This window comes from Etheostoma cragini, chromosome 4, assembly GCF_013103735.1.
Source record: "Etheostoma cragini isolate CJK2018 chromosome 4, CSU_Ecrag_1.0, whole genome shotgun sequence".
Classification (NCBI taxonomy): Eukaryota; Metazoa; Chordata; class Actinopteri; order Perciformes; family Percidae; genus Etheostoma; species Etheostoma cragini.
In genome coordinates this window covers 4,050,393-4,076,697 of record NC_048410.1, presented here as the reverse complement: position 1 = coordinate 4,076,697, position 26,305 = coordinate 4,050,393, and the positions used below count along the sequence as shown (strand labels likewise).

Below are 26,305 nucleotides of genomic sequence, written 5' to 3'. Positions count from 1 at the left end.
ATCAGAGACTGTTTGAATCATACTGAGACATTTATTTATGCGTGTATGTTTTCCATTTAGACTGAATGCAAATACAGCAAATACACACCACCAAGCACTAGAGGAATGTAGAGCAAAAGGCAGTGGAAAATTGAAGGTGAAGACTGAACAGTGAAGCAGTTTGATGTGCTTTTCAAAAAATAAAAAATAAAAATAAAAAGCAAACGGGGCCCATGAATGTTTTCATCTTGCTCAAGGACGTAATAGTCCAGATTCAGGGAGACTTCTTCATCGCTACACCCAAGTAACATTCTTTACAAGGCAGTAATTCATTTTCAAGAACTCTCCACTTCACCTTGAACTGAGAGGAAAGGTTTTTTCTGCACCTGCCTCGTGGTGAGTACCGGCACTTTCAGCTGATAACTGTGCTCCTGCTCCCACAACAGCAACTCCAAACATAAGGCACCCAGTCATGTGACACTTCATGTGCACTCCTGTCCTTCGGGTTACACTTACTGCCTCATGTCTTGAACTTAAAACACATCACTGCTCCTGTCAATTTCTACATAGTTTACAGGACAATATGCAGAAGTATATAATATATAATGTATTTATATATAAATACAGGTCCATCCTTCAACACACCACCATTCCCACCGTACATGTGTCTCCTGATGCCTAGTCGTTTCTCCTCCATCAGTAGTGTGTCTAATACTACAGCAAAGACATTTTCCCTAAGAGTTTGTGTGCTGCTATCGTTGCAAGCAAATAACTTCACAACAGTCCAGTGTCATACGACCAGAGGAAATAAAAACAGAGCAAAATAGAATATACAAATAACCAGTTTGGGAATACCATTTCCTCAGACACATCAACAGCAAGTAGACAGTTTTAAAGTCAGGGGATGGGAGGATTAGCCGATGAGGGTGACAAAGCCATGGTCACAAGTGTTGGAAAAGCTCCTTTGAGTATCACTTAATCAATGTTATAGGTTTTGGTTACGTTTTGGTACACATGAGAGTTCACAGTTTTCTCTCTTCAGAGGAGAGAAGATAGGAATGATGGCTGCTTATTGCAAATCTCACGAGGAATGCGCTTCACTGCTTCGGTTAACAGTAGCACGAAGTTAACAATGATGGCAACACGGCTAACATGGGTTAGGCTCCATCAGAGGGATTCTTACGCATGTATGATAAGTGATGCATAGTAATATATTATTAAAGGTCATCCAGGATACATGTTATGTGACAGCCAATGGGGTTGTGTGGATAGACGGCGCTTCATGTATGTCACACAATTAGTCTCGGCTTTGTCTGACAGGGAAATCAGGGAGGAAAATCACAAGCCTCACATTCACCACTCCTATAAATACAATTACAAACTCATACACCATAACTTAAAAGAGTTAATCCAACAGAAAACAGAAAATTTATCCGTGTCTATCTTGTGGTTTTAAACATTTCAGGCAGTGTTTGTGAACATGTACATATGATTCAAAATCTATTTTGTTTCATTTTTCCAAATCACTTTTTAAAGTAGCTTTTTTAAGCGTGATATTACAGGCACAAACAAACCAAAACAAAGGCCTGTCCCCCAGTTTACTGCACTTTTTTGTCATGGCATCCCAACTTCACAATGTTTGCAATCTACTTTCTAGCTTTGGGTGCGATCTCTCTCATTATCCTTGTAAGATCTCCAGTGAAACACAGTGTTGAGCAAAGTGAGAGGACGAAATTTATGAAGCATGTTCACACATGAAGACGGAAATGTCCAAAAACACAAGCATAACACACAAACTCAGTTTCAGAGTACAAATCAAATAAAAACATATCAGCAAATTTTTTAAACTTATTAGATAAAACATTACTTATATTAAAATATTTCTAAAAATCCTAAAACTGTGGCCAAAACATGTAACTTTATGCAGACGTTGAGTTGACTAAAAAATGAAAACGGTAACAGTGACTGGGACGAGGACAGTAGTATTTGTAGGTTGGAGACTGGTACCCAAGCAGAGCTCCAGCTGTCCATTGAAGTGTTACACAACTGTCCGTCTTCAGTGGACTCCATCAACATCACCATGTATCCATTTCTCGTTGGACAAGTGATTTTTTTTTTTTTTTTTACAGTTTCTCTGCAGCTGCTCAGTCTCATCATCTCAGATATTCTTCTGGATCTCAAATGTGGACATGTCAGTGTATTATTATTTGTCATTCTCTCTGCTGTTTTTTTATTGAATCATGCAGATTATAATCATCTGATATTATACATATTTGATAAACAAGCAAACACTGGACATAAATTAGATCCTCTATAGATAAAAATGTAAAAAGCTAATAAGACAGCTGTTGATTATACTGGAGGTGTCACAACCGGGAGGTGGTAACATCGAGCAAAAAAGGCTGCCTCTTGCCTCTCGCCACCAACCTCCCAGCCACCCCCCCACCCATCTCACCACCACCACCACCACCACCCCCACCACCATTGTCCTCATCCTTTCACTGAACCCTCCACTGCTATCATATCTTATTCATAACTTATTCAACAGATGTTTGGGACCTTCCAAGTGAAAGTAGTAATTTCTGAGGGAAGGGTATTGGGGCTGGGGGGGGACTGGGAGGGGGAGAGACATTTTGTTTGGGGTTGAAACTGTATTGATTCAAATGACCCACAGGGTTCAAAGGAGTCAACATGTATTAGATTAAATAATACCCAAATAAGGTTTTTGACAAATGACTCTTACAGAGGTGAATTCAATTAGCTTTGACTAGGTTTCACTTTCAATCTTGCATCACTCCGGGATGGGCCGGGACAGGCGGCAGGCTGGGATGGGTCGGGCGCCGAGTCACAGTTGGTTCGTCTAAAGGGACAAGAGTGGAGGTCTACTGCTTAATGGAACGCAGTCTGTACTCATGTAGGTGTTTACACAGGCAGGGTAGAGAGTCCTCATATCTGGGTGGCGGCGTACTGCAGTGCAAAGCCAGGAGACACACAGCCCCCCCCCTCTCAGGAGCCACCATGGCCGATCAGGACTGCAACGAGACAATAACACACAGATCAATTATCACGCATGAACATGCATGGAGAGTACACGGTGGGCCAATGGGCACAAAAATATAGAAGGCCCTCCACTACTCCTACACAGATGAGCCACCCATAGTGAAAGAGACACAAATTGTGTGTGGTCTTGGTAGTCCTTTTGCCTTTCTTTGGGGTAATTTAGAGTCCTTGTAGTCATTTTGAGTCATTCTCTTATCTGTGTGGACCTTTTGTGTCTCTTTGTGCAATTTGCAGTTGTATCACTTTGTGGATATTTTGCATCTATTTGTAGATGTTTTGCATTTCTTGGTAGACAATTGAAAATGTAGACAGCTACTTCAAGCAGAGGCCTTCTGACCCCCTGGGGCTGTGACTGGTAGCCCCATTCAGTAATTGATCCATCTTGGCACACTTAATAATCTTGTGACCTGGACTCTGATCACATGACCAGATTGTCAATTACTTGTTGAAAGTCACATACCTCTGCCTGCTGCTGCAGCAGCTCCTCGGTGGGAGACTCGGTTTCCCTGATAACCACTGCTTTTGTCACCTGCATGTCGGGGTGCTGCTGCTTGGCCTCTTGGATGGCCATGGCGAGGGCCTGGGGACATGAAGCATTAATGCACTGGGTCCAAAACCTCACATATTATTACTTATGGAACATTGTCCTACTGTACTCCTCCTCACCTGATGTTGGTCCACATCATCATCTCCTGTGATTATAATCCTTTTCTCGATTCTGGTCTCTGAGTAGCCTCCTTTCACAGTCTGCAGAACACACACAGAAAGAAAACAATTGAATGAATCATAAGCTCATTACCAACTAAAAATGTCACTTCATGGAAGTACAGTAAAGACAAGTACTGTTGTAAAGCCAACTGGAGCTCATAACATGGTTACTGTACGTTACATTTTGTGAACGGAATCTTACATACATTGTTCCTATTCATTTACTATATGTCAATACAAAAAAAGAAATAATTAATTACATGTATCAGTTTGATCTACTCCAATTTGGGAACAAGGAGAGATGGATGAGACATATTTAGGAGTGTACCACAAGCTACAGAAATGGTGGGCTGACTTCAAGCTCCAGTCAATAAACTGTAACCATGGGAACAGATAAAGTGTTACCTTGGTAACTTGAGTTGTGGTTGCTGAGGTGACGCTCTCAGCGGTGACGGTCAGCGGGGACACAACCGACTCCCTCCCCTGGGTTACAGCTTTAACCTATAGGACATTTATTAGAGGGGAGTCATATACACACGTGGGACACACAACACACAAACACACACACACACACACACTATCACCATGTGTTTTACAGACTTCCTTATTTCCTTAGATATCCTGACTTTCCCCCCTAATATGGGTCAAATTCCAACTACTTTTCAAATTATTATATTATTTCTGTACATTAATTGTCTTTTGTTAGGCCTTTCCTGGTAAAGGCCAACAAATGTAAGACGTCATTAACCCTCCTGTTGTCCTCGGGTAAAATGGGCCTGTTTTCAAAGTTAATATTTCAGAACTATGGGTTTCTTTTAAACTAATTACCCTAAGGTAACATGGATGGTTCCATTCAACGCTCTTTGCAGGTAAAATTAAGGATCACTTTTATTTAGTTTTTTGCGTCTCATTCAATTTGATATAGCATTTGAAAAAAATATATATATATATCCTAACTAAACATTGACATGAACAAGTGATTATCCACTCGGCATCCTCTGATCTTAACTGTTTGTTGTCACAGTTTCAGTTTATTTTTAACTCAACATTTAGACATAATATTATGTAAATTAGGTTTACGGACCATGAATTTCAAAAATAAGTTTAAATCTAGGGGTCAGAAGTTGGTGTTAGTGGTATATGTACACTGGTTGTAGTGGCAGGAAAAAGTGCCAAAAACGTTGAAAGAAGCAACACAACCGTTGATAAAAAAGGATGAAAAACTTGGAAAAAGGCAACAAAAATGTCAAAAAGTTTTGAATTTTCTATTTTGACAAGTAGCATAACACAAGGGTTAAAGGTGCCCTGTGTAGTTGCACCAAAGCGCACTGCACTTGGCAATGTAAAATACTTTAAAGCTTCCCAATAGTGTGAAACCATTGGTAGTAGTGTGCTCCGTGCTGACCGCGGGCACGACTGCATTGGCATGTTTGTGGGCGTGCATGAGACAAACAAAACTGGGACCCAATCATAGAAAATTGTCTTCGTTGCTCTGCGAAAGGTCAAAAACTCCACAGGGAACCTTCAAGACACCGCATCAAGTTTCAACGCAGGCTTTACTGTTCAAAATTAGAATTCCAGCTTTTGACAGGAAATACAAGGGAGAAATATATCAAATACAATGAGCGCTCATTGAAGTCAGTTATTCCAAACGCTGGTAGTAAAAAATATTCATCAAGCCTAAATTATCACATCCACATTCTGTTTCATAAAACTGAATCATTTTTATGACAAGTACAAGTATCATGGCAACCAGTACTGCAAACATGCTCAAACACACAGATGTTCTTTTTTTTTGTGAATATATGTTCATTTCTTTACACTTATTGAGAAAGTTGAGGTAAAACAGGGGACAGCGACATCACAATGGCATAAGTTTCTTCACACACCGCCACACACACATGCTGTCACACTAATGTATTTCCTCTGTAAAGATACTTACAGGGGAGCCATTTTCTTTAAGGGCAGCAGGAGCCTCCAGCGGGCTGATAACTCCATAGTTCTAAGGGAGAGAGAAAAATAGAGTTGTGGGCAGAGTCTTCATTAACCCTCCCGTTGTACTCGGGTCAAATTTCAAATCAAATAAGTTTCTATATCAGAAATGTGAGTTTCTTTCAACCAAATTGTCAAAAAGCATTTGGATGGTTCCCTAAGACACTCTTCACAAGTGAAATAAATTATCAGCTTACTACTTTCATTACTATTGGTTTAAGTCAGTTTGATAGGATTGCAAAAAAATGATACAAGACATTAAAGAAAGTGAAAAAAATGTCAGAAAAAGCTTTAAAAACATGGGGGGGGGGGGGACCATCAACAGTGCAGAAAAAATGTATAAAAACATTGTAAAATATGACCAAAAACTTGATGGGAAGACAACACATGGGTTAACGTCCTCTAATGAAATAAGGCCAGCACATCAAAGAAACACAATAGGTGAGAATAAATTACTTCTTTCATCCTATTGGAAATACACATCAGTCCTTAGTAATGCAACAGCCACACAGATGGACCTTCTATCTATTTAAAGCATAGACCGTATATATTAACGGTCAATGATTTAAAGCAGCCTTTTTCTCTTTTCTTTGGGGGGGGGGGGGGGGGGGGGGGGGGGGCACTTGAGCAGCAGACCAAACTATATAGAACCCAGATAGACATACCATCAAACTTTTAAGTGGTTTTGGTTAATATGTTAGCTAACAGTTACTTATTTACAGCAGAAACATCAGCATGTATTTCATTTGAAATTATGTTCTGGTCACTCAAAAAATGTAAGACCAATTTTATCTTTCCTTGTCTGTTTGGTGGTAAGCAGGTTGTCTAGCATTGGTTGCCGAGCATTTTCTCTGAAAACAGCTGCCTGCTGCGCCAGGAAACAAGACAATGAGAGGTTTGAGGGTGAACGAACAATAGTAAAGCTGAGGGGAGCGGCAGATTCAGGTGATAATGCTCTGTAGGTTCGTCATTATAAGCGACCCCTTTCACATCGTCTAACAGTTTCACGTTGTCATATGATACATTAATATGATAAAAACACCAATGAGATGCTTAAAAGGCCATAAAACCAGAGCATTGAGCCAAAAGATGCTGAGATACTACTACTACTAGCACTGTGGGGAACTGTAGTGATGGTTGATTACAAGCAACCCCTTGCACAACACACACAGAGACATTTGGCCCATTTTTTAAAATAAAAATATCAGAACAAAAGAACATTAAAATATATTAAAGTTCTGATAGACAAAATGTATAAAAATACAAACTCAAAATATAAAACTTAAAGTCTGTTTAACAAAACCACAATAACAAAAAAAAATATGTGAGTGTTGCCAAAAGGTACGCTGTAGAGCGCCCTCTGGTGGACAAACTATGCGATGCCAATAATCACACTATGGTTAACCATCCATTTTCGTTTTATTTTTTAAATATTCATTGATCAGAATCATTTTTTCTTTTTATTGCCCATTATAAATGCTGATACCTGTAGTCCGGGAAATGCCTGATATCAACCAATAATATCGACCCACCAATATATCGGTCGGGCTCTAATCTATACTACATACAGTATGCAATAAATACTGATTACCATTCTGTTTTAAAAGCTAGTATGCAGAAACATATTTGACCACATACTATACTATACATTATACTAACAGGAAATAATACACTTATGTCAATCAAACTGCATCTTCGTAAAGCTACTGCCAACTGAACTTTACAAAGGGACATCCAACTGTTTTCCTAAGTAATATTAAATTGCATTGTGGGAGAAAAGTGTGCAGCACCACACTCAAAAATGGACCGTATTTATTATCGGTCTGCTTTGATTGTACTTATACTCACCTTTTCTTTTACACACACACACACTACATGCAGTCCTCAAAAGCAGCTTAGAATCAGCATATAGTATAGAATAGGAACACGGCACAGAACATTTTTTATAGCCAACATGGCAGGAAAATAATACTGTAGGTGTATTAAATAACCCAATTATTAACTGTAATACAGTTACTTGTCATAATTCCAGGGCCTTGGTATTAGGGTTTCTGCAGGTTTCACCAAGTCAAACTTTTTTAAAGACCTTTTTAGGACCATTATAAATAAAATGTAAGACCTTTATCAAATGAGCCCTAAATTCAGTTTGTTGGAGCCAAGTATCGCTGAACTTCCACTTTCATATACTAGAAGAATAAAATCTGTTTTATGTGGGTGGTACAATCCAAAAGAGACTTGCACCAATAACACGAAAGCCGATTGGCCGAAGTTGCATGTTGGTCTCATTTGTAGTCGTAATACAGCAAATTCTACTTGGACTACAAAAAAGAACTACAACGCTGTTTGTTGTACTGCACATAGCTGCAGCTCTTCTTTTCACCCTATGCGTTGAGCTCTCAAACAGAGTGAGAGATCTCACTTCTGTTCCATCTTTTTTTGAAAGTCACACGTGTGCAGTAGCTACAGTAGGTAAGGACTACTAGCAAGTCAGAAGCAGAGTATGAGGGTGTGCCACTCTAGCAGCTAGGCGAGCATTGTAACGTAAAACACGTTAGTCTCTGAAGTAAAGGCTGGACTCTAATAGAGCTGTTCGGAGCAGTTTGTGAACAGTGTTTTCTGTTGGAGATGGTAAGTCCCTTTGGGGGGGACTTTGGGCTTTTTCACTTTGTACACCTACACGGTGCACAAAAAGATACAGTAAATAACACAATAAAGGAAAGGGAAAAAGCCAAAAAGCATAATATGAGCACTTTAACACCTAGAACACAATCTTTTAAATGTAAGTCTTTTTAAGGCCTACAATTTGGATTTACCCTGGGTAAAGACCTTGTTCACAGCAGATACCTTGACATGTCATAATAGCAGGAAAAGCACAGGTGTAATTGATAAAATACTTAGCAAACATATTCCATACTTCCAGGGCTCTAGTATTGTGCTTGCTGGCTCACTGTCACGGCTTACTGAGACACTTGATGGAACTGAGCCATCATTAATTAAAACCATTTGTTTCACCTGTGCTTTCCTGCTATGACGAGCCAAAATGTCTGCCGTGACAAAGCTCGAGTGTTAATGCTGGCACTACAGGGCTCCCTGACTGGAGCCTTCGGTAATGCCATTAGTTACACCTGTGGTGAAAAGTCCCGATTTCTACCTATGGAACCACAAGCAGAAAACCACAAACACATCATTTGGATGTAGTTTTGTGCATTTACTTCTTGTCAGTACTTTTGTGATAGAAACCATATATCTGAGACATTGCTGAAATATGGAGCCATTAAGCAAACTGATACAATAATGTCAGTAACACAGCAGTGATGAGTTAACTAACATAACCATTAGCTACTGGTTATACCAGACCATGCGACGCTGTAGAAGACAAATGGTGTTCATTGAAGTGTATTAAAATGAGCAAAAGTACAATCACAGCTTTTTAAAACGGTTTAATGAGAGGCCGGAGGTGTTCATTTGTCACTTAAAAGCCACAGTCTCACTTCAGAGCAACTGAAGGGACACATGTAAATGCTTCTAATGCATTATTCCCAACCTGAAGGTCCCCCACTAGAGGTCGCCAAAGCTTCAGGAGGGGTTGCAAGGTCTTAATAATAAATAACTTTGTCAATAATAAATGTTTTAATAGCTTAGTATTGGATGTACCATGTAAATGTATGTGTAAAGCCTTTAGGCCGCCCTACAGTTCATTGTAGGCCAAGATTAATATGCAACTTCATTTTATACAGCATGTAGTAGGGGGTCCCTGCTCTGTCTGTCTTTCAGCTAAGAGGTAATTGGCCTAAAAAGACCCCTGGTCTAAGCAATAACTATCAAGATACTTTGAAAAATGGGATTTAATCTCTTTATCTTTATGCAGGAGGAATGTGTGCATATTTTTACCAAGATGAGTTGTAAAAGGTTTTGTATTGACAACATATGTCATAGCCATGGACTGACAATCAAACGTGTACACGTGATGAACAGTCTATGAAGACAATCCTTGAGATGAGCAACTTCCTTCGATTACAGTCTGGTGGCAATGCAACCCAAATTTAAAAAGGTGTCGCTGACATGCAGATAGCTGGCAGCATTCAGTCCTTTGTGCTACCGAGAGACTCGAGAGACATCACATGCCTCCCTCTGCTGGCTAAACAACGTTGGTGCTGGAGCAATTTTCAGCCCATCTATGACGTCATCCTCCATTTGCTGCACATGCACTCTCCAATGGCGTCTTTTCTGATGTCTTAGAAGATTGGATTTAAACCTAATCTGGCACTTCAAAGGCACCCACTCTACATCATTGCCTGAGTCCATCCAAAGCATTAGCTGAATGGCTGAAGAGCCCCGCAATGATTACATTTTAATTGGGCACCTGTGGGACACTAAGCCAGCACTCAAATCTTTGCCTGCGGAGGTGAATGGCATTCAGACCTGCTTTCATCACCCTCATTAATACACTGTCAATACTTTAATCACTTCATAATGGTGCTATTATGTCATCTCTGTCTGGGGAATATGGGATTCGTGTCACAGCGGCCCAAAGAAAATTCTTCCTCTTCTAATCAAGACCAACTTCAGAGCTCAGAAAAAACATTTCATTTTTCAATGCAAGTCTTTTTTTTTTGGGGGGGGGGGCTTTATTTTAAGCTTTTTTAAGCTAATACGTTAGCTTAAAATTGTATGAGACTAGCATTCTTATGTAAATTAGGACATAAAGAATAGGAACAAGAGGAAAAGTGAAGGTATATCTGATAAATTAGTAGATTGATACGAGCATGTCTTTTGGATTATGAAGCTACAGCCAGCAGCAAATTAGCATAAAGACTAGAGACAAGGGATGCAAGCTAGCCTTGCTCTGTCTGATGGTAACAGATTCTGCCTACCAGCACCCCTAAAGCTCATTAAGTTGTTAAATCTTGTTGGTTTATTGGCATTCTTTAAACCATCAGATTTGTCTTGGGTGGTGCTAGGCACCGGGAAAAGCTGCGGTCCTGCTGCAAAACAGCCTCGGGATGGAATTTGTTTTGGTGAAACTCTGGGGAGTCATTCCCCGGAGTCCTTCTGTACTTTTCCCCCCAGCATGTCTCCTTGGATCAGGGAGGCTCCAAAATCATGTTTGCTGCTGTCGCCATGGTCCCGCTACACGTTCTGCGATGCCATGTTACATCCTGCCACGATCTGCGGTGCCCTGCTACATCCTGCTGTGCCTTGTAATGCTGCACAGTGCCCTGCTATGCCATGAACTACTACAAACTACTATTCTTTTTTTTGTGACCGTTATTGCCACTCTGCATTCTAACCCCAACCAGTCGCCAGACACCGCCTACCAAGAGCCTGGGTCAGTCCGAGGTTTCTGCCTAAAAGGAAGTTTTTCCTCACCACTGTCGCACTGTTCCTTGCTCTGGAGGAAAATACTAGAACTGTTGGGTCCTTGTAAATTATGGAGTGTGGTCTAGACCTAATCTATCTGTAAAGTGTCTCGAGATAACACTTGTTATGAATTGATACTATGAATAAAATTGAACTGAACTGAATTGAATTGAAATGTGTACGTACAAAAGTTGTTTTAGTTGTGTAACAGAAAACTCAGAATGGACAGATAGTCTAGCTAGTTATCTGGATTTACCCTGCAGAGATCTGAGGAGCATTTACCATAGTCATCATAAATCGGCCTTAGTTTAAAATGCCAACACAAAGAAAGCCCAAAGCAACAGATATCCGGCCTGAATGAGTGAAATCCGGCGAAATTCCCTTCGGCAACGGAGAAATTCTGGAATTGGAATAACCTTTTGTAAAACCATAACGTGTCCTTTTAAATACTAACAATATATAATTTAATTAGTCTGCAGGCTGCTGGTTGTAGCTTAATGTTGGACAATTATGAGAGTGATCGATCATCTCATCTGACTCTCAGCAACAACAACAAAACAATGTGTACTTCCCAAAATGTCAAACTTATTCTTTCACAAATATTGGGTCCAAATAAAATATGCAGCTAACTTTAAGGACATCAAAAGTGGTAACGAGTATAGCTTCGCTAATTAATGTTTGGTTTACTGTAAGATGCAATGCTACATCCAATTCGCTCACTGGCTGGAACAGTGGATCAGTACACAGCAACACAAAAAAAACAGACAGCAACACATTGTCCGTGACAGTTTACTAAGGTTTAATTATATTCTTATTGTGGCTTACCTGCGGTGAGACATTCATGATGTTGGAGTGGACCTCCGATCCATTTGTATGCGTCTCCGTCTTGGTGTCACCCCTCTTCAGCATATGGGCCACGCTCACAGCACTGGCATCTTTCTTTGCCACAGGAGGCTGGGTGAAATACAAACAGTACAGTTAGGCCAGTCAACATCGACTTTTCTTCACAGAAAGAAAAGGCATTAATTATGAGCAGCATATATTATACAACAAAACATTGGAACACTGATTATGTAAAAGGAACAAACACTGAAATAAAATTGTTTTTATTTGATTGTTCGGCTGGATGAAAACATGCAAATGGTGATGCAGTGGCAGGGGAATTTAAAGAAACGCTGACAAAAATAAAATGGGTTGATAAAATAATACATACACAAAGAGAATAAAACATGGAGAGGGTGGAACAAAGTTGAAACATGAAAAAAAATGTAACACAATTCACACAAAGGGAAATGGTCCAATAACAACAAAATATAATCTAAACAGCAGCAGGTAGTTAATGGCACCAAGTCCAGCCTTGCAGGCTGAATCCAGTGAGTGATGCTCATGAAGGATGAATACATTCATCGGTCTACCTCATGATGTCTTCCCTCCTCAGGAAGCTTCTCCTCTATGGGAGACTTGTCCCGGGAGCCCATTAGACGGGCAGAGTAGAACCTGGACGTCTCCTCAAAATCCTCCTGGCCCACCTCGGGCTGTCGCTCCCTCTCTCCCAGCTCCGACATGCCCTTAGAGAAGTCCTCCACGCCGGAGTGGAGGTCCATGATGACCGTGAAGTCAACCTCAGCCTCCAGGCTGGACGTGGAGCTGACCGTCATGCTGGAGCACTTGCGCTCGATGCCCAGGTGGCTTTCCCTCATGCAGGCCAGCGTGTCCCGCTCCTGCTCCTCCTCCGAGGCTATGCTCGGCTGAGGCCTCCTGTCCCCGAGCTCCTTCTGGGGCGGGTACAGACACATGATCACCACTCTAAGGTTACATCATAACTGCAGATAGATGGATGACGAAGATGACATGGAATGGGATGGTAGTATCATCCTTGTGTTTTCGGGGGTATTGTGTTTGCTGGGATTCAAAATCAGAGCCATTGTACATGCAATGTATCCTGAATATACAGAATCCAACTTCTTGAGGTCTATTTGTCTTGCTACTATGTATAGCCTTAGCTGAAGCTATGTTCAAAGTAATCACCGTATTTAATTTGTCCACTATGTATTTTCCCATTTAAATAAATGAGGCAGCAGCTATATCCAATAATGATGGCGAAAAAACACTGCTAACGTACATGATCAAAAGAAAGTTTATTTTCTTTAAGAAACTAGGTGAAAATCAACAGAAAAGACAAGGAACATGTTTCTCTAAGCAATCTCTAACAATTATCCAAGAGTGCAGTATTTCCATTTGGGTGTTACGTATGATAATGATTTCTGGGTAAACTAATAAGCCTAAAAAGGCATGAAATGAAATGTTATGCATCCTAGTCAGACTCAACTTAGACAAAACTCAACTTTATAGCTTGTGGGGTCACTACTCTCTGCCTTTACATGCACCAGCTCACTAAAAGCATTCGAATAAAACAAGGGGAAGACAAAGAACTTACATGCAACCTTTGGCGAGGGTTTAGAAGCCGAGCAGCTCTGTTTGTAAGTTGTAAACTGGGAACCACTGAACTACAATAAAGCTCCTGAGGCAGCTCATTTAAAGTAATGCCATTAATTAAATGTTCACCAGCTAATTAGACCACAGTAAAAACTAAATCATGTCAGCAATAGCCAAGCACAAGGGGTTTTGTTTTCCACCCACACATTCAATTCAAACTTGTGATGATGGATGACTGCAACGGAATAGCCTGTGAAAAGTAGCATTCTTCATCCTTGTTTTATACAGCATGAGAAAGTGGTGCAGTCAGTTGGAGGGCATGCAGTTTACCCAGAGAGGAAAAGAGATGATGGGTGGAGCATATGACGGTGGGTTAAAATGTGAATGAATAACCTTGAAATCAGCAAACGGCTCTTCATAAATGGCAGGAGTGGAGACAGGCTCCTGCAGGGGGAAGCAGAGGAAAGAGCAGAGAGAGCATCTAATGGTTAGCACAAGCTGAAGCGGTCAGTGGACTGACAGACCACCACACAGACAGAAATCCCAACAGCAGAGCTTGACTGGAGCCTGAAGATACGTACTCAGTGTGTTCTGAGCCCAAGATATTTCATTCCCAACCTAAACTAGGGACCCTGGTGTAGTGCCCAGTTACCCTCCAAATCTTAATATTAGCCAGACATTTCAAAGTAGCTAATAATTCAGTATTTTTTTAAGTTCTTTAAAATGACTCAAACCCAAGTTTAGTTGAGAAATCCAGCCAGACCCAGTGAGATTAGGGTTGGGCATGGAGAATCCATTCCTACCTGGAATTGTTTTTAAAATTACAATTCCAGTGGAATTGTTTCTTTATTGGAATCAATTGGAGGATTTCAATTTGGAGTTTCAAATCTGATCATCGGTTCCAAATTTAATATGTGCAAGTTTTGGTTTCCAAAGCAGCCAGGTGCTTGTTGTGTTGCATCCATGGAGCGCAGAGAGGGGCGCTCTAGTGTGGCTTAATTTTATGTTGAAAAAGCGCAGTAAAACTGAAACCCACCAATGAATCAAAATAAATTTTGAAATAAGCATGTGACCCGTTTCAACTCCACCCCTCAAAGAATTAGAATTAAGAATCAGTTACAACCGGAATCGAAAGGAAGAATTGGAATCAGAATTGTTAAATTCCAAACGAGGTCCAACCCTAGTTCAGATCCAGTCATGTCCAAATGGATTCAGGCACAAATTTCAAGCAATGCTCTACATTAGCACACAGCAATGCAGTTGAGAGGACAGAAAAGAGGTGAGCAACAAAATCAACATTTACAGCCAGCGTTATTTCTTAGAGTTAGCAGAGGCAGGACAAGATTATCATGCAGTTTGTATTATGAGTAGGTTTTCAGCATAGCAGCAGCCGTTCATTGACCAACTGAGAAAGTGTTGCAATGCTACGCACCTCGAATTTCAATAAGGGAGTATTCACATATTATTGTCTAAAAATATTGATACATGTCCAATAAAAAGGTGCCGCGGTGCATTTCAAAGCCTGTCAAAACGACTTTGTGAATGGGCCCACATGTTTGGAGTTTCCCCCTAATATTTTCTCACACTCCCCGAGTCCAATCTGATCTTGCTAAGATTATCACTCGCCTGTGAGGTCGTTTGCACACCGAGAGCTACGCAACACCTCTTCTCATGTCTGTTTTATCCAATATATGCAGGCGTTTGACTCAGATGAAAAGGTGGGAAGTGATGAAAGCTGTCACATCTATTCACTTCAAATTCCTTTCATTCCAGTGCCAAACGCGTGCAAGCGCCTAATGATATCAACAGTGAAATGAAAGCAGCAAATCTGACTGTGTCAGGCACTGAGCTGTGGTGTCTGGCTGCTCACTGCCTGCTGGGGGTTCACAGTTGGGGGAACCAATGTGTTTACTTCACTTACTTTTCTATCCAGAGGAGACTACTGCATCTGATTTATGAGTTTTTTTAACCAATCAGAAGGTTCTAGGGATATTTTGTTAATTCAGTTGATGCAAGGTCATCAGATTGATGTAGTTTCTCAATCATTTGTGCCCAGACCAATTCTATACTCCATTTATCTCTAATTTTGGGATATAATAGCTGTCTCTTGCAAAGTAATGGATGACAGTACTTTTCACCCTTTCTTCCTCAAATTAGTGTGCAATAAATCATATGTTTTGTACTTCCAGTATGAAAATGACATGGAGATGTGCAAAAGTCATCGGAGCGAATACTATGTCTTTCTTTCCTATCCACCCTCAGACAGAGAACAACGTGAGCTGGAAGGAAATTTGAGGCTCACAAGCTAGAGAACGGGAAGACAAACCAACAACCAAAACATTGATTTTTGTCTTTTTTTCCTTTTCGTTTTTTTTAATTTTACAGCCAGTGGTGAGCTGTACAGATTTGCCAGACAGCTTGGTGCATGTTGAGGGCAATGGGAGGGGATAAATTGAGTTTCCGTGTGGGAAAATGTCCCAACTTTTAGACTTTATTTTGCCACAGGTCGGAGCAAAAGTACCGCTCCTCCTGCTCTTCAAACAGGCACAAACAGGCAATGGATGTTTCAAGTCACTTAAAAACGTAGAAAAAAAAGAAATATGGCGTGCGAGTCTGTCTGAAGCTCATGCGATGCTTTTATTCCAATGACAGAAAAGCAGATGCCAAACAGAGTTACCGAGTGTCTCTTCTTGGCTGCGTCCAGGCTCGGCTCCCTGCCGGCATTACGGCTGTTCCTCAGTATTAGTCCAGACTCTCTGGCCTTCTGTGTTTTCACTGGCGGGGCGGGAGGAGCCATTTTGGGAAGCACTGACATCTTAGAGCCAAAAGACTGACTCTCTGTAGGTCCTCTACCAGACTGATAGCTATCATCAGGATGTTCTGTTTTAGCGATACCCTCCAGATCTGTGGCGAATATCGGATGGAAGGCGGCTGGGTCAGTCCAGGCGAGGTCCGAGGATCCCTCTGGAGAGCCGACTGACCAGCGATATTCTCTTCTGATGACCCGTGTGGGCTCGTCCTGTCCTGTCCTGTCCCTTTCATCCTTACACGCTATGCTTTTTGACCGCTCTGGCTTGAGAGGAACAATCCTGGAGATTTCCGACTGGTAGCTGCTGTCTGACAATCTCAGAACAGACGTCCTCTGACCTCTGTCTCCCATGACACCCTCAATATCCTCTCCCCCAGAACTACTGATCTTTCTCTCATGCGTCCGAACCTGTCGCAGTTTTACCTCAGCTAGCTCTTTGTTGTCAATAAGGCCCTTCCCTCGCACCTTCATCACACACTCCCCTTTCACACCTGATAACGAACTATCATGTTCTACCTTTCCGGGTCCGTTTATCAAACCTGAATCAATATCATCTGGCCCAAACTGGCTCACTTTTCTCTTTACCTGCTCTGTTTCTTCAGTGGATACCTCCCTGCTTTCACCTTTGGATACAGCCTCTTGTTGGTGGTCTTTATAGACCCTGACAGACTGATCCTTTCCTGATGTCTGATCATCTTTGATCATCTTCACCGGGGATGATTCATTTCCTGCTTTAGAGGTTTTTTCAGGACTGTTGTCTGATTGCTCATTTTCATCTTCAGTAGAATCACTGCTTTCTTTCCTGTACATGAGCTCAGCAGGCATTCCCAGGTTTAAGCTCTTGGGTCTCCTCTTTTTCCTTGATTTAGAAGCTTTGCGTTCTTTTATCTGAAATGAGCCCGGGGCCACATCATTTTCTGCCTCAGGGTCTGAGGCTTGAGATGGTTTACTTTGAGATGTGTCTTGAAACAAGTCTGCATTCTCAGATAATTGAATCACAAAGCGGCTTTTGCTAGCCGGCTGTGGCTCACAGCATTCGTCTGCCTCTCTGGATGATTGTGTTGATGAAAATTCATCAATATGGCTTTTCATTTCTTTTCGGCCATACCCCGTTACCTCTGTTTGTATCATCCTGGTAACGTCTATTTCTTTTTCCAGCTCCTTTTTCTCCCAAGAGGAATCAGATGCAAGAGATTTGTTCTTTTCTTCTGCTTTCCAGTCATGGTCCTGTTGATAAGTTTCTTGTTTTTCAATCAGTACCCATTCCTCTGAGCCCTACATGTTGGTATAGATTAAACACAGTTAGACATGCCAAGCACAGCTGATGCAAATAATGACATCTACGCAATCATTTGAATCACACAAAGGGGAACACAATGTACACAATGTAAAATTATACGTAGTAAAGTTTTGGTAAACATTAAATGTAGAGGATTTATTGTACAATATGTGGTAGTATTGCTTTTTTTTAATATAGACATATGAATGATAATGATGCACAGTAGGCAGTGAATTTCACCAAACCACAAATGCTAGAGTGAGAGATGTGCAACCTCAGGTGAAGTCACCACAGTCTTCTGGAAGAAACCCTCAACAGACTGGCTGTTATCAGGGTCCTTTCCCACTGCTCGGCCCACCAACTGGCCGAGGCGAGGCAGAGGAGAGAGTTCAAAAGAGAAGGAAGAACAGACGTTAGAGCTCAGTATCGAAATGAAGGAGTAAGTTCGCAAGACGCACAATAAACCATTTCATGCAAAAGCTAGAAAATGAGGAAGGCAGAAAGAATCGGTGCTAACAGGACTGAAATGAGTTCCTGAAGAAACTTTTTAATGAACTTGCAATCCTGTAGTCCTGACAGCCACCATAGCCACATTACCAAATCAGAAGGCATTTGCAATGCAAATGTTTTTTTTCTGTGACTACATCAAAGAGTTGCGATCGACTGAATCTTAGAGCACAGAGACTTCCCCAGCCTTCGACTGTCAGTCAAACAGGATACCTCCCCTTTCCCCCTTACCTGGAATGAGACACACGGCATATTACATTTTCTGCCGCAGACAACTTTTAACATTCTATCTGCATAATCTGATCATCCCAGACCACAGTTGAGAGATTGCCTGAAGACAATTTAGGCACCGGCAAAAACAGAACTATGCTACCTGAAGACTACAATCTCAGTGCACAAATCTTTACAAATGTGATCAAAGCTCGAGAGCTTTTGTGATCTGGCATAAAACGAAACTGTGTCTCTGTGTGGCAATCAGGGAAAATGAAAAAAATATAGATAATTATTTCTCAAGTGCCTCACATATGTTGTCAAAAACATCTTGACACTTAATCTCATCAAGATGCTTCCTTCTGTGCTACTTGTCAGTCAGCTTCAAGTACCTCTGAGATATTCTCAGAATTATTCCGGTACGACAGAGAGACGCAGAATGCACATTATACACATTTCTTAAAATAAACTGCAGATGTTTCCAGTTTGTTCTTGTGAGCTAGAATGTATTTGCACAGGAGGTACATGTTTGAACTGCCTGTAGGAAAACAAAAACTAAAAAACATGTTTCGCCTTGAATCAAGCAGCAAAAAGAGCAATTCAACATGACAGCAGCCAGATGGGAATATCAATGCTCTTTAATGGAACGTCAAGCATCAGAGCTCCCTGGATTTGAGATATTAACCATAGTGGACTAATATGAACCCACACAACCCCCCCCCCCCCAAGCCTAAGCCACTACTCACAGCCTTCTTCTCTGGTGTGCCAGTTGGAGAGGTGGATGACAGTTTCTCACGGTACGACAGCTTGCTGTTCGGCTCCTTCAGGGTTCTCTTCAGCTCGTTGATGCTGGCCTGGTGCTTCAGCAAGACGTCCTTCGACTTATCCAGAAACTGGAGGATAATGCGGGAAGAAGAAGAAGAACAAGACGGAAAGAGAAGCGGGCGTGCATTAGCAGGACGTCAACATTCTTCTCAACAGCAGGACTTACCAATCAACACATCCGATATGCACGACTGAACGGGATGTGCGATAACACTGCATATACACAGGAGAAGATGCGGAGTGAATTGCTTACACTTATGTTGACGACAGATTTGCTGGTGTTTTACTACTCCATGATGCATGGTGAGCAATGACATTTAAGATGCTACTGCAGCTCACAGGAAACACAAACAATTAGTTACAACTGAATTAGTTTTTAAGACAATCAAGCACTCATTGCAAAGTTGATGCATGAAGAAATTAATGTGTGACATCATACCCTTGGATAATAAAATGAATTTTGGTTGGACTGGAGTGATGACAGTCGGTAGTGGAAAATGTACTTGCGTTAAAACATACAGTTTTTGGTTACGCTAATCATTCCTCATGTTCATATTGACAAATGCAATGGGGGACACAATCCACAAACTTCCTTCTAAAGATTTTTTTCAGGGCTTTCTTTAATTAGAACAACTGAAGAGAGAAAGGAAGCAGGGGAAAGAGAGGGGGGAATTGACACGCAGCAAAGGGCCTTGCATCGGATTCAAACACAGGCTGCTGGCAAGAACTGAGCCTACATGGGGCGTACTCTCTAAGGGGGACTGCCCATTTTTTACAATGCTCCATTGTTCAGACCTCTAAACAACCCAAAAATTTCCCTTTGGTCCTACAGCCCACTAGTCCGACATCCCTTTGTTTTGACAAAATAACCCCTCTGCTCCAACATCCAACCGACCATATAGACTTTTTGTATGGGTTAGGATAGCCAATTGGTTGGGGTTAAGCAGTTGACCTTGAGTGGTTGAGATTAGGATATCTGATTGGTCAGGGGACAGGACCTGTACAAATGGGGTTACGTTACGGGGAATTTGGGAAACTAAACGGCACGCAAACCGGGGCAGAGATTGTGTGGATTGGGCTGGATAAACATTTAAATGTGTTTATAGAATAGAGAAAAGTAATTTTGTTAGTGTTGATTCAGATTTTAGATTATGGTAAGTGATCCACAAAAGGCTAGCTACATGGTTGTAACAATGGGGTGTTGGAGCAAAGGGTTTATTTTTTCAAAATAAAGGGACATTGGACTAGTGGGCTGTAGGACCATAGGGAATTTTTTCGGGTTATTGAAAGGTTGGAACAATGGAGCCTTGGAGAAATGACATGGCACCCTACAAGGATAGTCAAGTTGGCTATAGGCCACCCCACACAGACTTCCTTCTGAGGCTAAATGTATTGTAGTGATGAATAGTGACGATAGTCTTTAGTTGGAGCAGATGTCGCATTTAAGATGGTCTAAGAGTCGTTTGCATTACATTTTGAGACATACCTCAAAATGTAATGCAAACCTTCCAAACTTCTCAGGTGGTTTCATTTATATGACAAGACCAGAAGAGGTCAGAATATCAGAATATTTTCACAAGAAAGAAAAGCCCAAAACTTAAATACAAATGGGCTTATGATCCCCCAGATCTACCTTGTTACCCACTGGAGGGGGCCTGGCCCCCAGGTTGGGAACCACTGGACTAGATAACTGTATTCAAAGTGATTTCAAACTAGTCAACATTTATCAGCTAGAAGAGAAAATTGCATCTTAAGCATTGATGCATTAGTACTTACAAAATAATAATGTAAACTGTCTTCACTTTAAGGTTGGGTAAAATGCACATTCTTTTTACAATACAATACTTCTTATTTATTTTAGGCATAAAATATGCATTCTTGACTTTGATAATGTTTCTCTATTAACTATTTTCATAATCTTGTTTTACAGGCAGACCCGTATTTACAAAAAAATAATGAAAAGATGCAAAAAAGATTTCATTCATCCATTACCTTGCTTGGCCTCAATTCTACTCTGTGTAGCATATATGATGTATTTTGATGTGCAGTTGCATTTTACTAAATTACAACTATGTTCTAAAATGGTACTAAGAGGCTGTATCAATGCTAATAAAGTCGAAAGAACCCATTGAAAGCCTACTGATCCACACTGAAAAGCATATTTCAGTCACAGGGGTTATATTTCTGCAAAACGCATTACTTAAGTAGGATTCTGAATGACATACTTTCTCTCCTTTGATTGATAACAGAGAGCTTTTCACTGGAGACTTTCAAAGGTACAATCTGAAAGTATTCTGTGCCCACAACAGAGGGATGTTTCAAATGTATGACATTTTGAAGAAATACAAAAAATATCCTTTGGTGCAAGGTGCAGGCAAACTCTCAATAAAAAAAAAAAAACTCCAAAGAATAAAGCTGTGGACAGCGGCACACACAACAAAAAAGACAGGGCTGAAGACAGGAACCTGTACCTCCTGTTTGTGCCGAGGAGTGGCCTCCTGGTCCAACTGAGAAGGACGAGTTGGGACAGGAGGAGGGGCGAGCACAAGAGGCGTCAGAGGTGAAGAGTGCAGGGTCAGAGAGTGCAGGAACAAGGTCAGATGCAGACACATGGTGGAAGGTAAGTCAGTCAGAGGACAGGCAGGCAGACAAACAGGCAGACAGACAGGAGGGCTAGATTTGTCCACTTGTTATAGTGCCAAGACAAATTTGGAAATGCATCCAAGTAGACATTTTGGAATACATGCATAGCAAATATACCATTAACATAAAAGTGGGTTTTTTTGTAGCTATCAAAACTTCTCTTATCAATTTGATATAATTTCCTACATCAGTTCAAACTGGTTTCCAAAGCGCTTTTTCCATGTCGTATTGAAGTTTTAACGTGTCCTCGGTGTACCAATCACTGTCGGAATATTTGCTGGGATGCTTGTCTATGACAACTAAACCCAGACACCACCTTAGCAGCGTTACTTGTGCATATGGCAGAGATGGGAGTAAGTTGGCAGAAAAGGCAGTGGGCTGATCGTTTTGCTCCCGCCGGTCCAAAAGTAGCCTTGGAACACATCAAAGAGACTCCGACTTGAGCGTACATTCTGCACTTGTGGTAGACATAATATGTCTCCATAACAGCAAGTGGCGCTAATCTGTTTTGTCGGCCAAAAAATGTAAACCAAAAATGACGAACGAGTCACATGGGTCTGGCTTTTTCCCAGAATTTCAAAGATTTCGGAGTACAATCTCATCTTTTACAAAAATAGTTCACTGAAATGTGTTTCTGAAAACATTTTAAGCAAGAACTAGGCCATGCAGTTGCTGAATCCGTCTGTTTTTTTGATCGACAAAGGTCAGTTTGATAGATTTTTTTGTCAGATTTTGAGAGGCGTTCATCACGCTCATCCCACTCGTCTTTTCCAGTAAGTTTTTTAAGATGCACTGATTAAGTGCACTGATTCACCAGGCAAGGGCTAGCACTCCACCAATCAGATTGGTCTTTGAGTCCGACTGTCTACTGATTCAACAAGTCATATCAGCCCAAATTAAAGCCAATGGCTCTACCGACTGACGACGGCACGGAACACACCAAACAGACTGAGTCACCAACCTCACCAGACTATACGATGGCCAAAAATTGGGTCGGTGTGTCAGCGCCATTACTCACACACATGCAAGTCACAAGCAAGTCTTAAGGCTTAACCTTCAAGTTGCAAGCAAGTCTTAAGTCACTGTAGGGAAAATAAAGCAATTCAAGTCCCTTTTATAAGTCAAGCAAGTCACAAAAAAAAAAAAAATGTTGTTATCTAAAATACACATTCATGTAACGTTACATTTGTGTGCTTTGCTTTGTGTGCTTTGCTTGAAATGACGGATACATTTGGATTTGGTGGTTGTTGTGTCCCTAATTTTGGAATTGCAATACTTGCACACAGCTGTTTTTTTGTTGTTTTTCAACTAGCATAGACTACAAAACACCTTAAACCAGATTTTTAGTTTTTTAGGCATAATCCCTTTCACGACGGCCACCTCCTGCGTTTGCCTCTGCTGGTCTGCCGCGCTCTGGAAGGTTGCCTAGCAACATGGCAGGGTGGCGCTTATAGCAGGAAAACAAAACGTTACTTCTCCATACCTTCAAAAATATACGGGCTATTACACTAAAAAAAAGTCAAGTCCTTTTTATGTCATCTGTTTCAAGTCAAAGTCAAGTTAAGTCTTTTATCAATTTAGTCAAGCAAGTCCTCAAGTTGAGTCAAGTCGTGCAACTCGAGTCCCCCACCTGTGTCATATGGTGCAATGCAGCATAGTTTGTTACATGACAGACAGGGTCAACTGTCACAGTTGGACAGCGGATCACAGACAGAATGAGAAACAATTAGACAGATATACTTAATTATGGATGAATAAAGACAGAAGGTGTACAGACAGACAGAGACCAAATCACCAGAAACCAAATACCTCCTGTTTACTGTCAACTGGTGACCCAGCCTCCTCCTTATCGCCAGCAAGAGTTAACAAACAAAAAAAGAAATAGCATGTTAGCAAGTGAGCAGGCTAGGCTTGAGCTTACATTTCTCAGCAAAAATGAGAAATGGTTAAAAACTATAAAGCTGTCAGCGGGATATATGAGCAGTGCAGTATAAGCATATAAGCCTGAGGGAATAGGAGTGAAAGGAGAAGAGTTAGTAAATGCTAAATCCACCATAAGCAGCACCAACATTATGCCCCAGCTGGTGGATAAATCTAAATTGGCCTGAGAAGCTTGTGCTGTATCTATTTACATCAACATCCCTGCAGTCCATGCCATGTCCCTGCACCAAGGCCGGAATTGTTGTCAAGGAGACTAAAGCTCTATACATTTTGGACCATCCGTAAAAATCCACTTCAATGTTTGTCAAATTTAATGTATAATGTCTTTACTACCAGGATTTCTTTCTTTCTGCTTGGAGTGACATCGCCGTCGTATTCTTGCTCCGTCTCCTCGCTCCGCTCTTGGTCCTTGTCTTCCTCGTCCTGCTCTAAACTGGGCTCCAGCTCGGTCTCCTGCTCGTACACAGACGGGCTGTGGAGGTGACGCTGTTCACTGACGCTGCGGTGGGTTAGTCCGTCATGGTTCTCACACGTGGTTGAAATTGGCCGTGAGAACTCTGCTAGAAGAGTGGAATTATTACATGAAACAAGTCAGAGTTCAACTGTATATGGGGGTTTTAAAGCTTTAGCTGGAAAATTTGGGAAATATGTTAAGGCCGCTTTCAAACCTCTAGTTTGGTTAATTTACTCTCCAGTTAATCTTTGATATCAGAACAACAAATTAAGATGATAAACTTAATAGATAGGAACCAGGACCTTTTTTTTTAGATTACAAAACCTGTGAAAAATAAGGTGTGCAAAGTCTACAAAGTTACACTTCAGATGTATATGTATTTATCTTATCCTGCTGTGTAAAGAAGTGTCAGATCAAACTTGTATTGACAGATACAGAAAATGTAAGGACAGGGCCAAAAATATATACAGTATATGGATATAAAACTATGGTCATAAAATGCACCACCAGAGTTAGAGTTTGAACCAAACCAAGCAGGGAAGGTGTGAAAGGATCACTATTATCTTTCATGTCCAGCCTAGCTTGGCTCTGTCTACAGAAAAAATGAAAAAAACAGAGGCTTATGTACAGGACAGTTCCTTTATGCAAAGTTAGGATAGCTGTCTTTTGGCTGCCACTACATCTCTGCAAGAAAGCAAAAAGGCACATTCTCAGAAATGTTCAACCATTTCTTTAAAAGACCATCTCAAAACTGCAACTTCAAGTTCAAAAAGACACTCCCCACCCCCCTCCCAAAACGGATCTATTGTGGACCTCACCTCCGTCCAAGCTCCTGGACAGCAGGTACCTCTTGCTGGTGGAACGCTCAAAGTGTGGAGCAGGTCGGTCTATAAGAGCGCTGGCCTGTCTGGTTTGAGCCTGTGTCCTTCCACTGTATCGAAACTTTGAACCCATCACCAAGAAGCCCTTGGGAGGCGGCTCTGGAGAAACCAGCCTGTGAAAACAGAGGCGGTAAAAGTGCACCATGTAACAAAACACAGCATGAGTGTGGTGGTACCTGATGAAACTGTAAAAATTGACATGTTTTGTTTTCCTTGATAGGCTTTAAAGGGGGATCTTTCAACTATCAGGCCAGATCTAATCTTACCTGAAGAAGGTGTGATGCTCAATGCAGACCTTCCACAACCTCTTGGCCGCTCTGTGGTTAGGAAGCTTAAAACCAATTGTACTTTCAAACTGCTCATACTGGATAGGAAAGAGGAAAGGGAGACAGAGATAAATGTGAAGAAAGGAGATGGGGGTACACCATCAGTTTTTTTTACTCTGAAGTAAGTAACACTTCTCCGTGGACTAAAGTTAAGGGCAACCTAATACATTTATAAAAAATTCATACATCTCATACTTACATGAACACTCGACCCAATCAATAAAGCCGTCTATACTTTGTGCTTGCATAGATACTACTACTACATAAGCAACTACATTTAGAACATGGATTTTGCCAACTGGACTTAAAGGAGCAGATCAAGGCAGAGGAAGGATAACATGGGATGTTTCAGAGACTTGGAGCAATTGGGAGGAAACTATTTCATGTCTCTATATTTACAATCTTTATCCCTCTATTCTGGCTGTGGCTGCAGCTGCAGCCGCTCTGTTAAAGGGGCTCTTTATTTGGCTTGATCACAGGCTCACTGTGTGGCACTGTCACTTGACTAGGTCTGGCCCAGACAGCCTGTCAAACTGAGGCTCAGCATGGAAGATAAGCTGCAGCGCTGCACAGCACAATGAGGATTTAAAAATAAAAACTCTGGCTGTGCAGATGAGCAAAACCTGGAGGTACAGTGGTGTGAAAAAGTGTTTGCCCCCTTCCTCATTTCCTGTTCCTTTGCATGTTTGTCACACTTAAGTGTTTCGGAACATCAAACCAATTTAAACAATAGTCAAGGACAACACAAGTAAACTGTAAAAATGCAATTTGTAAATGAAGGTTTTTATTATTAAAGGTGAAAAAAAATCCAAACCGTCATGGCCCTGTGTGAAAAAGTGATTGCCCCCCTTGTTAAAACATACTATAACTGTGGTTGTCCACACCTGAGTTCAA

General features: G+C 41.2%; 1 protein-coding gene across 11 annotated transcripts in view; it reads right to left on the bottom strand.

The window, feature by feature from the left end:
- Nucleotides 1–11: 11 nt before the first annotated feature.
- The window catches only part of LOC117942794 (protein 4.1-like), an 80,829-nt gene continuing 54,535 nt past the window's right edge, over nt 12–26,305 (bottom strand). Inside the window, exons 10-25 of one of the 11 annotated variants that reach the window (XM_034868446.1) lie at nt 25,352–25,449; nt 25,023–25,198; nt 24,084–24,310; nt 23,619–23,654; nt 21,638–21,673; nt 19,088–19,234; nt 17,899–17,985; nt 16,214–17,620; nt 13,930–13,980; nt 12,516–12,875; nt 11,926–12,054; nt 5,690–5,749; nt 4,153–4,248; nt 3,706–3,786; nt 3,500–3,619; nt 12–3,011 (exon numbers count right to left, since the gene is read on the bottom strand). In XM_034868446.1, the coding sequence (XP_034724337.1) occupies nt 3,006–3,011; nt 3,500–3,619; nt 3,706–3,786; nt 4,153–4,248; nt 5,690–5,749; nt 11,926–12,054; nt 12,516–12,875; nt 13,930–13,980; nt 16,214–17,620; nt 17,899–17,985; nt 19,088–19,234; nt 21,638–21,673; nt 23,619–23,654; nt 24,084–24,310; nt 25,023–25,198; nt 25,352–25,449 (3,117 nt within the window). In that variant the 3' untranslated portion in view covers nt 12–3,005. The remainder of the gene's footprint in view (nt 3,012–3,499; nt 3,620–3,705; nt 3,787–4,152; nt 4,249–5,689; nt 5,750–11,925; nt 12,055–12,515; nt 12,876–13,929; nt 13,981–16,213; nt 17,621–17,898; nt 17,986–19,087; nt 19,235–21,637; nt 21,674–23,618; nt 23,655–24,083; nt 24,311–25,022; nt 25,199–25,351; nt 25,450–26,305) is intronic. The other 10 variants (XM_034868453.1, XM_034868447.1, XM_034868452.1 and 7 more) reach the window with 10 other exon arrangements.